This window comes from Phacochoerus africanus, chromosome 1 (genome assembly GCF_016906955.1).
Source record: "Phacochoerus africanus isolate WHEZ1 chromosome 1, ROS_Pafr_v1, whole genome shotgun sequence".
NCBI classification, from domain to species: Eukaryota; Metazoa; Chordata; class Mammalia; order Artiodactyla; family Suidae; genus Phacochoerus; species Phacochoerus africanus.
Window position 1 is genome coordinate 265,654,733 of NC_062544.1, and position 19,487 is coordinate 265,674,219.

Genomic DNA, 19,487 nt, shown 5'->3' on the forward strand with positions numbered 1-19,487 from the left:
GCAAACAGAGCCCAGATGGCCGTATTGAAGTCAAAGGGCAGCATGGAAGTTCATCACTGCATATTAAAGATGTGGTGTTGTCCGATTCAGGGAGATATGACTGTGAAGCTGCAAGTCGAATTGGAGGGCACCAAAAGAGCATGTACCTTGATATTGAATGTAAGTCATTTTCATTTTGTATTTTTATTGACAACATTTTTCTGTTTTGAAAACCATGCTTTTTTTGTAGGAAAACTAAAGTACAGATGTAGTTCATGTTGCAGTATTTAATGTATAACTTCAGAAAGAGTGTAACCAGAGTCACTTATTAGAGACCTCTAGTGAAGGTTATGGGAGATTTCATAGCGCTGTATACTTAATGGTTTTTAATATTGCTTATTCTGAAAATTATGACCTTTATTATGCAACATTTAATCAAAAAACATATAAACTGAACTATATTAGCTATCAATAATTGATCAACAACTCTTAATTTTTATCTTTTTAAAATAATATTAATGTTTCACATATGTCATGAGGATTTCATTTCTCATTCAGGTTGTTTTGTTGAATTATTTTATACCTTTATAAGTTATTATACAGCACTTTAAACATGGTACTTCATACACTCTATTTTTCAAGGACTGATTGTTAGAGTACAAGTTCATTTTGATAACAAATGAAGTCTTCCTTTGCTTTAAGCTTGGATAGGGGTTTATTCAACTTGTTTAATTTTTCTGAAATTTCTCTCTAAGCAGTACTTTAAATGCATACTGCAAATAGTGATTTTTGTTTCTTTTAGCTTTCAGTTGAAAATATTTTCTATTTTTCCCTGAGATTTAATCATTAGTCTATAATTACTTTTAAGAATATATCTAACTTTCAGTGTTTTCATAGATATTTTGCTGTTATTTCTAGTTTAATTCAGTTATGCTCAGAAAGTACCCTTTTTATAATTTTGATCATTTTTATAATTATTGAGGTTTGTCCTAGGTCCCAGCGTATGATCTATCTAGTAAATATATAATGAATACTTGAAAATGTATGTCTTCTGCAGTCATACAGTGTTGTGTTCTATAAATATACATTAGATCAAGGTGGGTGATAGTGTTGGTTAAATCTTCTATGTCTGCTTAATTTGTTATGTTCTATTAGAGTGAGGGTTGTTAAAATCCTCTACCATCATCATAAACTTTTTCCTCTCTTTAATCTGTTTGGTTTTGCCATCGTGTATTTTGAAGCTCAGTGACGTAATACACATCTATAGTTTGTATCTTCTCTTAGTTTTCTATTGCTGCTGTAACCAATGACCACAAATTTAATTGCTGTAAACAACGCAACTATATTGTTTTATAGTTCTTAAGGTCAAAATTTGGAAATGATTCTCACTGGGATCAAATCAGGTGTCCTTGGTGTTATGTTCCTTTGTGGAAGCTCTATGAAAGATTCCTTTTCTTGTCTTTTTCAGTTTCTAGAATCTGCCTGCCTTTCTTGGCTTGCAGTCTCTTTCCATCTTCAAAGCCAGCAATAGCAGATTGAATCTCTTTCACATCACATCACTGACTGCTTCCTTCCTCAGATTTTCTCTATATCTGACTCCCCTGCCGTTACATTGGGCCTACACTGGATAATCCAGTGCAATCTTCTAAACATTCTTAATTTAGTCACAGATGCAAGTTGCTTTTCCCACGTGAAGTAACATGCTTGCATGTTCTGGAGATTGCGATGTGAATATCTTTGGGATTTATTGTCCTCTTTCCCATATGTGTCCTCCTCATAAATCATTCATTTTCTCCATTAATCTCTGACTTGATGTGTTTTATATAATACTCAAATAGCTATTCAAGCTCTCCTGTGCTTACTTTTAAAGAAATAAATTAGTAATGTTTTATTTTATCTTATTCTTTTTATGGTCACACCTGTGGCATATGGATGTTCCTGGGCCTGGGGCCAAATCCAAGCTATAGCCGCAGCCTATATCACAGCCACAGCAACATCAAATCTGAGCTGCATCTGGAACTTACACCAGTTTGTGGTAATGCTGGATCCTTAACCCACTGAGAGAGGCCAGATATTGAACCTGCATCCTCATAGTGACATCGTTGGGTCCTTAACTTGTTGAGCCACAACAGGAACTCCCTCATGTTCTTACTCTTTGTATACCTTTTTCCATTAATTTACTTTCTAACTAGTTGTATTTTTAATGCAAAATTAAAATGTATCTTTTTAGTCAGCATATGATAAAATGCTGCCTTTTTAATGCACTCTGTCAATCTGTCAATCTCTCTCTTATAAAAATTGGAGTGTTTAGGAGTTTCCTGGCAGTGCAGTGGGTTAAGGACCCAGTATTGCAGTGGCTCAGGCCCTTGCTGTAGCACGGATTCAATCCCTTGTCCAGGAATTTCTACATGCCATGGGTGTAGCCAAAAAAATAAAAATAGTAATTGGAGTGTTTAAACCAGGGATCAGCAATAAATTGTTCAAATAATACATATTTTAGATTTTTCTGGACCTTATTTGGTCTTTGTCACATACAAACCATTTAAAGCCTTGTTGATATGTTTCCTTTACAAAACATCAAAATTTTTAAAACCCAATAACAGGTTCTTTAGCTGTATTTTGCCTATGGGCCATAGTTTGCCAACCATTTAGGTTTAGTCTATTAAGCTTAATGCAATTATTGATATAGTTTCATTTAGGTCCACAATTTATTTTTTTTTCTGCTTTAACACACTGTTTTTCCCTATTGTCTTACCGTTTCCCTACCTTCTTTTACAATATTTGAAAATTTTAATGTTTTATTTTAATTTGTGTGTTGATATCTCTTTACTTTTTGTTTTTATTTTGTTTTGCTTATGTGATTTGTTTAGAGATTATAATATACAAACTTAACATTTCACAGTCTACATAGAGTTAATAATCTGACACTTTACACTAAATATAAAAACCTTGCAACCATATAGGTATCTTTATAAGTGTTCCACACTGATCTGTTTTTCTTATTGATGTCATATATATTATATCTACATTCATAGTCAATTAAAAATCTTACCAGAAATGATAATTTTTTATTTTAAAGAATTATAAATATAGTAAAGAACTGAAAATGAAAAACATGTTACTTATTCCCATCTTTACCATTTTTTTTCATCTCTTTCATCTTTAAAGATCCAGTTTTTCCTCTGATACTACTGTCTTCCAGCCTAAATAAATTTCTTTCCCATTTCATGTAGAGAATAGCTGTTGGGGATTGAGTCTACCCTTTTTTTTTTTTTTTTTTTAACCCCCTGGAAATAATTCTGAGTTGGCATTTCTTTAAAGATGTGGTTCCTTTGTCTTCTATCCTTCTTAGTTCCTGATTATAAATCCATGTAATTTGAACTGTTTATATCTTGTATGTCATGTGCCATTTTTCTAAAGCTGCTTTCAAGTATTTTCAACATCTTTGTTATTCATAGCTTTAACTAGGATTTGTCTAGGTGTAGTTTTCTTTGAGTTCATCCTGTTTGGAGTGTACCAGATTTCTTGAATTTGTAAATTTATATATGTCAGTATTTCTGACAGTTTTTTTGGTAATAATTTATTTATTTTAATGGTTTTTATTTTTTCCATTGTAGTTGGTTTACAGTGTTCTGTCAATTTCTCCTGTACAGCAAAGTGACCCAGTCACACACATACATACACATTCTTTTTCTCACATTCTCTATCATGTTCCATCATAAGTGACTTGATATAGTCCCAGTACCATACAGCAGGATCTCCTTGCTTATCCACTCCAAATGCAATAGTTTGCATCTATTAACCCCAAACTCTCAATCCAGCCTACTCCTTTTCTCTCCCCCTTGTGTTCTTTAAGTCCATGAGTTTCTTTTCTTTGGAAAAGTTCAGTAGTGCCATATATTAGATTCCATGTATAAGTGATATCATATGGTATTTGGCTTTCTCTTTCTTGCTTACTTCACTTGGTATGAGAGTCTTGGTTCCATCCATGTTGCTGCAAATGGCATTATTTCCTTTTTTATGGCTTAATAATATTCCATTGTACATATTCATGTCTTCTTAATCCATTCATCTGTTGATGGACATTTAGGTTGTTTCCATGTCTTGGCTATTGTGAATAGTGCTACAGTGAACATATAGGTGCATATATCTTTTCAAGGAAATTTTTTCCTATATGCCCAAGAGTGGGATTGCTGGATTATTTGGTATTTCTATATTTAGTTTTCTGAGGTACTTCCATACTGTCTTCTTTAGTGGTTGTACCAATTTACATTCCTACCAACAGTATGGGAGGGTACCCCTTTCTCCACATCCTCTCCTGCATTTGTTATTTGTTGACTTATTAATGATGGCCATTCTGACCAGTGTGAGGTGGGATGTCATAGTAGTTTTGCTTTGCATTTCTCTAATAATTAGTGATGCTGAGCATTTTTTCATGTGCCTGTTGGCCATCTGAATATCTTCTTTGGAGAAATTGATAATGTTTCACCATGTTTCTTCAAATATTTGTCCTGTCCTAATCTCTTTCCTATATCTAGGACTCTATTTTCACACATGTGAGCCCTTTTGGCTCAAAGATCTCTGAGACACTGTTCAGTTTTATGTATCTTATTTATCACTCTTCTGCAGATTAAATTATTTCTGTGGTTTTCTCTTCAAGTTAATTGATTCTTTGCTGCATCATCTTCTTTCTGCTACTGAGTCCATCCAGTGAGGTTTTGTTGTGTTTAAGGTATTATCTTTTTTTTTTAGATCTAAATTACTAATTGTGTTACATTTTATATTTTTTGTTTACTGACATTTCTTATATATTAATTCATTTTATGTATATTTTTATCTTATAGAATGTAGTTAAATAAACTGCTCTAAAATCTGTATCCAATGGATTCAACATCTGAGTCTTCTTAGCATGTGCATAAGTTAATTGTCTTTTGCTTTAGAATTCGTCATATTCTCTTGGTGTATTGAATGTTGAGAAATATTGCATTGTGCCCTAGATACTGTAAATACCATATTGTGCAGACTCTGGGTCTTTTGACAACCATCTGGAAAAAGTGTTTTTAAGTATATAATCACCCCTAACTTCTGTATGGTCTCCTGTGACAGTGAGTCAAATCTTAGTTGATTTCTTAAAGCCTTTGATATACATTTTGTATTTGTTCTAGGCATGCAAAGTTCAGGGTTTAGGCTGAGATTTCTGTGGTTTTATACACAGAATTATAATATCTCTTCATCTGACTCCTGTCTGAGATTACTCCTATACTGTCCAACCTGTGTTGTCTGCTTTCCAGGGTACCTCTGTATTTGTCAATGAGTTTTATATTCAGAATTGCATTGAAGATCCTTTTCTAGTGCCTGTCCTCTAGACAAAGCAATGAAGAAAAAAAAACTGGAAACTAGTTTTCATTCCCTTCCACAAGTCCCAGTTTTGTTTATACAAGCTTTAAGTAGTTGGTTTTTTGTTTGTTTGATTTCTAGTCCTTTTAATTGTTACCAGTAGGGGAGTTGGGCTATCACAGACTTACACTGCCATTATAAACAGAAAACTCTAAGTCATAAAATTTTTGGTTTTCCTGGTTCCTAAACCAAAACCATGAAGGTTTTAGTTTTGGTATTCATCCGTTTTAAATTTATTATTTCCCTACATTTTTTCCAATTTTATTTTTATTTTTCATAATAATATATCCTCAAATAAAACACTACCCTGATCAAAAGATCGTTCAAGTTTAAAGTCCTGAGAGGTTGAGCTTCTTTTTTCCTCTTCATTTTATCATCTTCTGTCAATTTTTATCTATACTCAAACTTAATCTTCCTGGAAAGTATAGTAAGTTGTAGATGTGTAAATCACTTCAAATTTCAAATTGAGAGATAAGAAGAATTTAGCTGAGGTTTAGAGTTAGATGTTCAGATTTTTACTGGTATCCTTTACCTATAAAGGGGATAAAATTCATGATATAAGCTGAGTTTCATGTAAAGCAAAATATTTTATATTTTAAGATTAATAAACACACTATCAAACTTTAATCATAACATTTTATTGATATAGTTCTCATCTTGGCTCAGCAGATTAAGAGCCCCACTAGAATCCGTGAGGATGTGGGTCTGATCCTTGATCAGTGGGTTAAGGATCTGGTGTTGCTGTGAGCTGTGATGTAGGTTCCAGACATGGCTCAGATCCCACATGGCTGTGGCTGTGTTGTAGGCCAGCTGCTGCAGCTCTGATTCAGCTCCTAGCCTGGGAACTTTCATATGCCATAGGTGTGGCCCTAAAAAAAAAATTAATAAAAACACTATCAAATTTTAATCATATTTTTTGATATATTTCCTTAAAAAAAAAAAAAAACTCCAAATAAAGGAATGTCTCCTGCGAATCTAACCTACATGTGAACCCTATATTTCATCTGTCAGCTCTTGTTTTCTCATCATGATGAATATTTTTAAAATGTCTATTACAAGTGACTTGTAAGTCTCTGGAAGCCTAGCTTCCTTTTTGATTAACCCAGATTCATACATATTTCTTCATATGCCTTAATTAAAATATTTTTCACATTAAAATTTACTCATGAATTCTAGGACAATACTAAATACTTTGGGAACCCAGCTCACCTTTCAAACCTTATACTATACTTAAGTGTAAATTTTAGCTTTTACAAGATATAAACCTGCCCATATGTGTACCTAACCTTCACTGCATTGTATGTATATGAGATTATTACCTTCTGGGTTCTTACTATAATTTAATAAAACTTAATCATGTAAAAAATGTTTAAAGTGGAAAAATACAATGGCAAAAACTTACTTATGGTAAGTTACATAAATATGCTAGTAAAAGATACATTTATATTTCAGTAGAAAATAAAATTGCCATTCATCTTAATATTACTAATTGCTAAAATTCAGATTTTTATTCATGTGGTAACAACAGAGAAAATGCCACTGTTATCATCTGTCTCTAGTAATTATTATTTTGAGGTATGAGGTTAAATAATCATTTGAAATATGTAACCATAGTCATAGTTTAAAATTTAGCCTGCTCTTCCTTTTTACTTGTAAGTAAACTTAAAAGTAATTTCACTTTTAAGTAACTTCCTTGTAAGTTAGTGTCATTGTGTTATGAAAGTTGAAATACTTCTTTATACCTGCAGTACCACTATTTGTAATAAATCTGATATTCTCATATGAGGATTGTAGAAATTTTGGTTGGATAGGTGCAACAAAACACCCATGATAAGTGCCAAAGCTATCAAATAAGCTTTTTTCTTGGTAATTAAAGAAATGGAATGGAATGCCATGAAAAATTATTGTTGTAAATTAATATTTGTATGTTAGAAATGGTAAGGATATTTTTATTCTCCACCTTTGATTCAAAATGGCATAGAAATTTTGAACATTACAAGGAAATTATACATCACAAACAATTTACCAGAATCATCTTTACTATGTGATTGAAGAAACTACAGTATAATATTGCTAAGAACGAGTTGAAAAGAATTGAGCCATTTATAATTTGGTACTAACTACATTTATTATAATAGCACCAAACCTAAGGCGTTTAGGAGATTATGCCTTCTTTTTGCTCAAAACCTCTTTTGTATTTCAGTTTAAGCAGATCCCTTGGCATCTTGCCAGTTCATTTTCAACAATTCAAAGGCATTACCTTTTCTAAGGAGCATGAGTTGAACTAAAGTTCCAATTTATAAAACAAAGGCGATAACAGGCATGTCATATGTAGTTTAATGCAATAAGCACCGATTACATAGTATGTTTGATTACAATTAGAATATCATTTAGTTTTATGACTAGGTAGTCATTACTACTACCTATTAATTAGACTTAATTATTTTATGTAATAAATTTAATTTAACAGTTACATGATAGCAATGCCTGTTAAGAAATATTGAAGTTTTCATTTGCATTTTTTCCCCATTGAGTTCTCTGCACCTGCCTTTCTTCCTTGTTAGAGATAATAGCAATATTAAAATGCATTTTCTACTGTGACATAAAAGTCGTTAGTAATATCAGAAACCTTTTAAGGATATAGAAATATTAATTACTCGTATAACATGGATTCATGTTACTTCCATACTTACATAGTCTCCATAGAATTAATACAATTTTTAACACATAATTATTTCCTCAATTTTTGCACTCTCTTGAAATAACTAATTTCAATAACATGTTCTGCTGCTTGTACAGGATGAGTAGGTAAGATGTGACCATGATTTTAAAACTTAAAAGAGTATCTCAATAAAGACTTAGAAGTTAGAAAAAACTCCTTATTCATAGCACAGACACTTTATATCTGCGATTAAAATCTTATCTTATGAACCTATCTTATACACTCACCATAATAGACTTCTCACTTTAAGGAAGATGGCTCATTTGCAGAAGTAAATTGGTTCTAATGCTAGCAACCATTTAGATTTTATATCCAGTATGATAGTTCCAAGGACAGTATCTGAAGGAAATAGGAAGTTTATGTCTACATCCAGAAAATAGGAAGAGAATGTTAAAAGGGAAAGATAAAAAAATCTTTCACTACTCAGCTGTATTTTTTTAACCCAACTTGACATGGACTCTCTGGAAAAATTTGAAATATATTCTTCATATGTGCAGATACTGTCATTTTCTCTAGTTTGATAACATTTTCATCTACCTTTGTCAGATATCATCTGATTCAGATTGTCTTGTTGAAGTGTGCCTCAGAGAATATGATGATGAAAAGTTGTTAAGGAATTTTAGGAAATATGTAACTCTTGAGAGGATAAATATCAAATGAACAAATATCAAAGAAACACAGTAGTCATTTTATGTGGCTAGTGGATTTATCATGACCTCTTGGCATCTACTTAATTGTCCAGAAACAGCAAATTTCCAATTTGCCTCAGCTTTCTGCCCTTCCTGGAATGAAGACCTCGTCCCAGAGATCCCAGTTCTATCTAGTATATTGAATGTCGTACTTAGCTTGGGCAGCTGTAACAAAATATTGCAGATTGGGTGGCTTAAACATAACAGTTATTTCTCATGGTTCTGGAGGCCGGAAGGCCAAGATCAGGACGCTCGACTGGTCAGGCTCTGGGTGAGGGCCCTTTTGTTGATATGTCTTCACATGGCCTTTTAGAGGCACCTCCTCTTCCTTCCTCTCTCTTTAAGGGCATTAATCTCACAATGGGGATTCCATCCTCATGACTTCATCTAAAATTAATTCTTTCCACAACCCCTGCTTCTAAAATAACATCAAATTGAGGATTAGGGTTCAACATATCAATTTAGGGGAAGTAACAAAATTCCTTCATAGGAATGAATGGATCTGGTGGAAAAGACCACTTCACAGATGGAACTAGTGAAGAACTTCACAGGGTGAGGCTGCACGTTGAGATCCCAGCATATCCTGCCTTCACTGACATCACAATTTTGTCATTTGGAAGATCCTGAAAAACATGCTCAGACCTTGCGGCAGACTGCTTACAGCCTTAGTATGTTTGGGCTGCCATAACAAAGTATCATAGACTAGGTGACTTATAAACAAGAAAATTTAATTTCTCACAGTTCTAGAGACTGGAAGTCTGAGATCAGGGAGCCAGCATGGTTCGGTTCTGATTAGGGCCTTTTTCAGGTATAAACTGCCATCTCCTGGTTTTGTCCTCATATGATGGAGAGGACAGCGGAGGAAAAAGCCTTCTCCTAACACATCAGGACCCTGATCCCATTCATGGATCTCTGCCTTTTGACCTCACCTAATCCTAATCACCTCTCAAAATCCACACCTCCTAATATCATCACATTGCAACACATTCAGTCCATAACAGTGCTCATCCACCTGGTGCCAAGGTTTACCTTACTGGATTTTCAACTGACACCTTAGTCCAGAATAGCATGAACATCAAAAGTTAACGTACTCAATTCATGAAAAAGACTAATTCAATACCTTGAATCCAATCAGCCAGAACTCTGGGGCCATAAATCCTCAAATACTCTGAATTTTGTTATCTGACTTCAGAGGAGCAAAGACAAGCACAAGCTTTTCCTAATATTTTCCATGGGTTGTTGATACCTATCCACAGATTTAAACCAGCTCACAATATGTGATGATTTAAACTAGACAGGCAAGTTTTTTTTATGTATTGGGCTTTACTAAAATAATATTTAAATGTCATTGTATTAGCAGTTATTCTTAGATTTTAATGAATCTGCTGGATCTAATCCTAGGTTGTTGGTCAAGCCATTTAAAATAACCAAGCTTCAGTTTCCTGATGTGTAAAGAGGAGGCGATGGATCTAAACTTATTTTTGAATTTATGTATACTGAAGTTAGTATATTAATTATTTCTTTTCATTCAATAATTTTTTTTGTCTTTTTTTTTGGCATTTCTTGGGCCGCCCCCGCGGCATATGGAGATTCCCAGGCTAGGGGTCTAATCGGAGCTGTAGCCACCAGCCTATGCCAGAGGCACAGCAATGCAGGATCCGAGCCGCGTCTGCAACCTACATCACAGCTCACGGCAATGCCGGATCGTTAATCCACTGAGCAAGGGCAGGGACCGAACCCGCAACCTCATGGTTCCTAGTCGGATTCGTTAACCACTGCGCCACGATGGGAACTCCCATTCAATAATATTTTTTAGGCATGTAGGAAGTTAATATATTAATTACTTCTTTAATTCAACAATATTTATTAGGCATGTATTAGGTAATACACACCAAGCACTTTTCTGGGTATTGAGTATGTAGAACTATAATAAAGCAAGCAAAAACCTTGACTTTATGGACCTTACATTCTAAAAAGAAAAACCAAAAGTAAAACAAAATAGCAAAATATATAATATGAGAATCAGTGAAATGGCTAAAGAGAAAAAAAAAATAAAGCAGTGCAGTGAGATACATTATCAGCTAATGTCACAGTAAATATATATAGTAAACACTCCAAAACTCAGGACATACTAATACTGCTCATGCTCAACTAGAATCAGCTGATCCAGGCAGTCTCAGAATAGGGAGCTCCGCTTCATGCAGCTATACTTAGTTCCATGTTATGGGTCCAGTAACACTTGGAACCAGGCTGAAGGAGCTATAACTACAAGAAGGAAGCTATATCATGGTAGTGGCAGAAGCACAAGAAAAAAACTCAGCAGTGAAAACAAATTTCACGTGTTTGATTATGTCATGTTCTAAAAGTCACATTCAAGCCTGACATCAATCCATCAGGGAAATGCACTCCTCTTCTGTTGCGAGGGCTGTGGGATGAATGTTCGCTGAATAAAATTAGCTATGTCTGTACATGCATCCTGTATTGAATACAAGTGTACTTGTATTCAGGTAGTTAATTTTAAAATAGTAAGTAATGAAAATAGGTATATTTACATTTTTCTCTAAATTACTTTAGACTCACTTACTAATCATCACATATTTGAATGAGAAAAACTGACGTGTTCTTCAATAAATTGTTTTAAAGACATTAAAGAAATGAATGTATTTGTATTTTCATTTAAGAACCTTCATTATATCATCTTGGTTTCATAATATTTATTGTATAACACCAGAAATAAAGTATTATTAGTGCTTTTCAAATATGCAAAATGATTGAAAGGACACAAAATATTGTAATACATCTAGGAAGCCCAAATCTACATATATGGAACAGCTTAGAAAGTATAAAATAACATATAATTCAACACACTTATAATTAAACATGTGTCATATAGATTATATAACTGAGCAGTAATAGAGAAAAAAAATTTTCTCAAAAATGTAAAATTACATTATCTTCAAGAAATGGAACCTAAAAATCAGATAATATTGATTTAGTATCCATACAAGTTTAAAACCTGTGTATGGCCCGTTTGACTTAGTATATTTATTCAGCTAGGTCTTTCCTTTGTTATTGCTGACAAGATAAACCATTTCTATGCCTGTGATGAAGAGGAAGGCCGGATAAGAACAGTTTACCTCTTTAAATAATTATTTTTAGCACAATGTGTATCTCAAGATGCTTTGTAAGTAGCAGGAATTCGAATGGATACAAAAACTCTTTGTTTAGGACATTTTCATTTTTCTTGGGCCTGCTAAAAAGTCTCCTAAGCTAATACGAAAAACTATCAATGCAGTCAGTCCAGGATAAAATATATACTATTTTTGATACTTTTTATATTTTTCTGTTATTTTCTCAGATTTCATAGTATGAACTTTTATTCCCTGTACTCTTGAGTCATCAGTGCTAAAACAATTAATTTAAAGCTTTTACTTGCTTTGAGCAATATTTCTCATTATGATTGCTTATTTAATTATTTTAAAAATACTTTATTTTAGATCTTTACGCAATAATAAGTATTAGATATGTGAAAATTCAAGAGCATATCCTAATAAACCAATATAACAATTTCACTTGAATATATATGCATTTATTTTAAAGTTTTGTTTAAAATGTTTTGATTTTGCACTATTAGATTCTCTTTCCTAGAACAAGTAAAAACTTTCCACTATGATGTAATGTCAACAGAAACAAACCTACTTTTTTCTAACATCCCTCTTTTGCTAAAGAAAAAAAGAGAGACATATTTGTGACTTTTCAGAGACTCTCTGGGAAATCCCAAAATTATTTTTGCAGATAATAGATATCCTAAAATATTTATTTTGTTTCCTAAATTTAGAGTTTTATTTTCAGAAAGTAAAATCAAAGCACTTTTACAATATTCATTCGCTAAATTAATATTTATTAATGCTTAAAATATGTGAGGCAGTATATTCATCCCAAGCAAACAAAAGTAAAGAGTACACATTATTTTTCCATTTTTAAAAGTTTTATTGAAGTGTAGTTCATTTACAATGTGTTAGAGTACACAGTTTTCAGTTCAAAAATACTGTCTAAAAGGAAAAACTCATATCAACAAACTATTATTTTAGGAGAAGCTGTACATTTCTGGGGTTTGTTTACTATGATTCATGGCTTTGAATATGTATCACATATGATTCATTTCTAATCATAACTTGAATTGCTCTATTTATTCCATCTGGCTCAAATTATTTTGCTCTATTATGTTAAAAGAATTAAATTTTGATGATAGTTTATCACCTCTTTAAGCAAAAATTTGTTCTAATTAAGTACGCATTAAAATATAAAATATGTGTCAACATAAACAGTAGTTAAGCGGAAAGAAATTGTAATCTGTTTAATTAAATAATACTGCAGTTCTTTGAAAGTTATAAATATGTAACAATTTGTTACCAGTTTTCAGTTTGCATTTAAGAGGTTTAAAAGGAGGTAGAAAATGATTATGTAATCCCTTACATTTTATTCTTTCAGTTAAAAAGGGATAAATATGTAAAGATGAAATGGTGATAATAATGACACTTAAAGTAAAGCAATAGAGATTAAATTTTCTAAGTATATAACAGGCTTAAAATAATGACAGACAAGTCATAGGCACCATGTTAGCTATTATCATCATCAGTGTTTCCAATGTTGTTTTATGATGATGATGATGATGGTGGCAGTAATACTGAGTTTTTCCTTTTTGTTTTGCATTATTTTGACCCAGTCATTCCATTATGCATAAAATTAGCAACATTCTGGAGTGCACAACCAAGGGCTTCAAGACATAGTAGTGGAAATGTTTTAATTTGCTTTTGACTTTTAAGTCATAGATCCGAGGAGTTTAGGAAATGAATTAAATTGTGTAGCTCTTTTTCACCACATGTAAAATTAATGACCTAGACATCAAATTAAATCACTGGATAAGCAATTGACATTTTATTTGATAGTTTTCTTATGAATTTTAATAATTGTGGCAAACTTTAAAGTTTTTTGACGAATTCCCATTGTTGCTCGTGGTAACAAATCGTACTAGGATCCATGAGATGTGGGTTCGATCCCTGGCCTTGCTCAGTGTGTTAAGGATCTGTGAGCTGTGGTGTAGATGGCAGGTGCAGCTCGGATCCTGCATTGCTATGGCTGTGGCTGTGGCCGGCCAGCAGCTACAGCTCTGATTCAATCCCTAGCCTGGGAACTTCCATATGCTATAGGTTTGGCCCTAAAAAGCAAAAAAAAAAAAAATCATATAAAAAATGTTGTTTGACATTAATAAGCACAAATTACACTCATTACAGAATATGCAACTGTTAAATCAGATTCTGAAGAAACTAATATTATTGTTTTTCATCAAACAACTTTTAACACTGCTATATCTGTATGATCAATCATCCTTCATTCAATAGTCCAAGAATTTTTATGAAAGAGCTTTTTATCCTAAATTTATATGTGAATAATACTAGTAATACTATCATTGTCTTTAAAATATTGTAGGCTTTTCTGGAAAATTCAGTTATATAAAGCAACAATAAAGGCCAGAATAGCCATAGGTAGTACAATATTTTTATTAATATCTGTATGATTTAAGAGGAGAGAGATTAGGTGAAGAGAAAGAATAATAGTAGTAGGAAGAGGAATAATTCATTTTATATATAATCAAACTTTTCTTATGATCAATAATATTTGTCTCTAATAACAATCAAATTAAAGAGAAACACAGCATATGCTAAGAAGTCATATATAGGCATATCTTAGTATAAATCATTGCTTGTGACTGCAGGGTTCTAAAACCTGCTGAGATTTATGCATAACTTGGCCGTCCAAATTTAGTATAGAAAATGCACACCCACTGCTGTGATTAGTTGGCAATAAGCACACATCTAATTTAGTATTCTGTGTAGCCATTAGAATTCCCATGATACATGGACTGAATCCAGTTAATTTCCATAGCTGATTCTGCATCTGAGTGAACATACAGTAGAAATGGATCTATGAAATTATTAATTGAATTATAGTCCAAATGTGCCAAAGGATATATTAGTTTTTATTCCCTTGGTAGTTTCCCTCAGCCTAAATCAAATGAGAAAATTCAATGACTGAAAAAAAGTCAGTGTTTTAGATGCTTAAGAAAATGCGCAGTTAATTCTTAGCTAATTTAAAGGGTGGGCTTCTTCACAAAATAGGCAATATGAGTCTGTGTAAGACAATGTATTACTTTAGAATTAATACGGGATTGAAGTACTAAGTTCTGTGATTTTAGGAAAGTCAAGCAAACGCCAGTGTACTTTTCTTCCTCTGTTAAATGGAGTGATAGAATCTAGAAAATATACTTGCCCTGCGTTTTCATTCAGTCAACTATTAGTACTGAGTACCTACTGAGTGTCAAATAAAAATTCGGTGCTGTACAGAACGGTGAGAAAAGTAACATCAATTTTGCTATCATTGAACTTATGTTTTAATAAAGGGGGATGGAACACACAAAACTACATTAAGGTAAAGTATATAAAAAAGTGATTAGACAGAGAGTTCCCATTGTGGCTCAGAAGATTAAGAACTTGACTAGTATCCATGAGGACGTGGGTTCTATCCCTACCCTTGCTCAGTGGGTTGAGGAAACAGCATTGCTGCAAGCTCTAGTCTAGGTCAAAGATGTGGCTTGGATCTAGTGCTACTGTGGCTTAGGCTGGCAGCTGCAGCTCCTATTCAACTCCTATTCTGGGAATTTCCATATGCCTCAGGTGCATCCCTAAAAAGAAAAAAAAAAAGTAATTAGACAGATGGGAAAGATAGTGCAAAGGACTGCAAGCTGGGAAGAGTTAGGGATGGTTAAAGTTAAGGAACAAAGTTAACCTGGATGAAGACAAGGTCACAGAATTAGGCATATACCAGCTAATGTCGAACTTTATAAATCCCCATTAAAGTTTTTGATTTAAGAAGTGTGAAGAGGATCTTTTGGAAAATTCAAGGACAGTAACGTTATCTTAAAATAGAAACTGATAGGCCAGTATGCCAGTAAGGAGGGAACTTGTAAAATTGACCAGGTAATGAGTACGGCAATGGGTGATCTAATTGGCAATGGAGAAAAGCAAAGGGCATCTTTATATACTGTGATTTATGGTGAGGAATGAATGTTAAATCTCTTAAAATAGAATATACTATTACATGATAAAATTGTTTTCTTAGTATCTGTGGTTTTAAAATCTAATATTAAAGAAAAATTTGAAAATTTTATGTCATGGAGTATGATGCCTAGAAGAGAATACAGTATTTCACCTCAATATAAATTATTTGGAGAGCATGCAAGGCAAATTTGCTATAATCCCAGTACTGTTTTTCAAAGACAGTACATATTAGGTTATCAGTATGACTTTAAAGTCTTAAATTTATTTTCCATTGATTGTAAAGCTTACCTGAAGAATGCTTTTCAATTTTGTTTACAAAATGGATAGTACTGTATACAGTGAAGTTGTATAGTGAGATGCCTGATTTTATTAATCATGAACTTGTAAAAATTCAAGTCAAAGATTTTTCTGTTTCAGTTCTGTCAGCCTGTGTTGTATTTTGTGATCAGTTTCAGCATTCTCATTAGCAGGAAGAATTCAGGAATTCAGGCCACCACTCAGCAAGAAGTATGACTATACTCAGGTCACATGTACTGACCACCATTAAACTAAGTTAAAAAAAAAAGTAATCAAGTCAGGAATTCCTGTTCAGTGATAGAAATGCAGTGATGATTGCTGGTTACTTGTTTAGTTCGAAGTCTCAGTTATAAGGAAGAAAAAGAAAAGAAAAGAAAATGAAGGAGAAAGAAAGAAAGAAGGGAAGGAAGAAGGAAAGAGGTAGGGGTGAAGGAAGGAAGAGAGGAAAGGAAGAAAGGGAGGGAAAAGAGGTGAAAGGAAGGAAGAAAGGTAAAGGAAAGGAAATGAATAAAAAATATAATTAAAATAAAATAGAACATTTATCAAAACAGGAGTAACTTGGCACCAAACCTGGAGCCAGTATTAAAAGTTTAAATATCTCCTGATATGCATGGAATATGCTTTTCCTGATTCTGCTTTTGAGGAAGTGACAGATTTAGTTCCTGGAAAGTTTTGCTATTTCTTCTTAGGCTGGGAATTTTAAATCAGAGATTATTCTAGGTCATAGATATAAGTACTGTCAAAATGTTCTAGCTCAGCCTTCTGACTGTACAGCTCCCATTTAATTAAATCTAAATAATGTCCCCATAGAGATCTTCCCATTGTGATAATACATAGTAAAACATAGTTCTCTGATTTTTTTTTTTTTTTCTTTTTAGGGCCACAACTGCAGCAAATGGAAGGTCCCAGGCTAGGGGTTGAATTGGAGCTGCAGCTGCCCACCTACACCACAGACTCAGCATTGCAGGATTTGAGCCACATCTGTGACCTACACCACAGCTCACTGCAATGCCAACTCCTTAACCTACTGAGCAAGGCCAGGGATTGAACCCGCATCCTCATGGAAACTAGTCAGGTTTGTTACCAGGAGCCACAAAGGGAACTCCCATAGTTCCTTGATTTTTAAAGTCTGTATTCACTTTGCATCCAGTTTTATAAAATCTCTTCTTATGGTCTATGTAGTTATATATATACACACACACACATACATATACATTTTTATTAATCATATAACCATTAAATAGAATTATGAGAGCCTTAAGATAGTCTACGTTTCAGTATTTTCACCACCTAGGACCTCTTGTATTATTTTATTTTGTGGATACTATGATTTTAAAGATGCTAATTTGTTAAAAGGATATTTATTAAAGAGGGATTATTCTTCATTTTCATTATATATTAGTCAATATATATTCAATATACACACATACATATATATGTATAAATATATATATTCACCTGAGTACATATGCGTGTGTATATAGTAAACTACTAACCAGAGGCTTTTAAAAACATGAAACAACTACCATTACATAAGAGAGTTATATAATTCTAGCCAAAAACAAATGTCACCTTTTATATGAATCATTGCCTCTTTATATGAGGTAAATATAACCTCTATCTTCTAAAAATTTGTTCCTGAAGCTATTTATGATACATTATATACTTACAAAGAGCAGCTGCAAATTTCTGTTTTCCAGTGTAGTTCATCCACTATTGTGCGTGTGAGTGTTCACATTCTTATTGTAAAATTTGATTCTTTTCCCCTACAAGCTCAAAATAGGATGTTTAGGAATAGCCAGGGTGACAAAACTTTTATATCTAAACAATTATATCTAGCATTTGCTAATGGTTTAGTGTCAGTAGACATAAACTTTGATATTATTTTAGAGAAATGTAACCCATTCAACTATGAATGTTTAGAAAATTTTAATATTTTGTTTAGTAAGGCATCTTTGAAATGGATGATAAAGTAAATGAAAAAACATATAAACAGTTAAAATATCAAACCAAATGCAACCAAAAATATAAATGAACTGTTAATTATTCCCAATATTTCACAGAGTATACTTAGTTTTTAAGCAAGTTACTGTAGGACTAGGGTGTGTAGAAAAAACAGAATTGTATCCCTCTTTTCATGGTAACATGGATCCAACTTAGATCTTCAAATAAAAATAAGGCCATTGTTCGGAGGATCAAGTACAATATCTGATACCATTATATTGAAGATTTGAAGATGAATTTTGCTCTCTTGAGACTATAAGAAATATAATATATATATATAAAATTTAACTCCCAAAGATATTACTTCATGTGAAGTGACTTAAAATTTCAAAAAAAGTAAAAATTAAGGTGCTTACAATTTAATTCTAAAGTATTAATATTGTTCAAACAGAACAGATAACTTGAAACTCCCCTGAAATTATGCATGTATGTGTTAACTATAGAATGAATTCATATATATGTGAAAGCATAAAAATTAGAATTTTGCAGTTGAGAAAGGTACAGAATGAGAATGATACCAATATTTATGTTTTCTATTTTTAGAAAATGGAAGGTAATTTTGCAGTTATGTTTAATAATTTTCGCTATATCCTATGTATGGTATTTTTCTTAGCAAAATCCTTAGTCCTGATTATATTTTAGAGTATTTTTATTAGAGGTAGCATATACCCAAGAAAAATACACGTGAAATGTAATTTAATAAAATACCTATAAACTCTAATTTTCAGGTTCAAATATGAGGGCATCTTACTAAAACTGTCGATTATGCAGCACATGTTAAACAATGATTCAAGCAATATAATATACTTTCATATCTTAATGTTTCAACAGTGATTTGGAGTCAGATAGCAACCTAATTAATTTATCAGTATTGTAATAGAAAGTTGAGTATTAAGCTTTACTTGGGAAATTCCAGTGAATTTTCCTGATATAAAAATTACATAGTAAATGCATTTTAAATAAAATATAATTACAAATGTTTTAAAAAGCAATTTTATTTTAAGATATTACTAAATATGCTCATTTGGGCATGAAATTTATTCTTTATCATGATCAAGAGCAAAAGTACTATAAGTTAGCATATTCATAATTTCTTAATCACAAAAAGGCTAGACAGCACTATTTTAAAATTGTCTTTGAAATACAAATACTATAAGCAGTAACCAAATCAATTTTTTCTTTTGTTCTTTTTAGGGCTTCACCTGCTATGTATGGAAGTTCCCAGACTAGGGGTATGATCGAGCTGCAGCTGCCACCTTATTACCACAGCCACAGCAACAG

The 19,487-nt window shown here is 32.6% G+C and overlaps 1 protein-coding gene across 3 annotated transcripts in view; it reads left to right on the top strand.

The window, feature by feature from the left end:
• Positions 1–19,487, top strand: part of NCAM2 (neural cell adhesion molecule 2) — a 494,205-nt gene that overhangs the window by 363,131 nt on the left and 111,587 nt on the right. For all 3 annotated transcript variants that reach the window (XM_047756284.1, XM_047756302.1, XM_047756292.1), the window contains one exon: positions 9–159. In XM_047756284.1, coding sequence (XP_047612240.1) covers positions 9–159 — 151 coding nt within the window. The remainder of the gene's footprint in view (positions 1–8; positions 160–19,487) is intronic.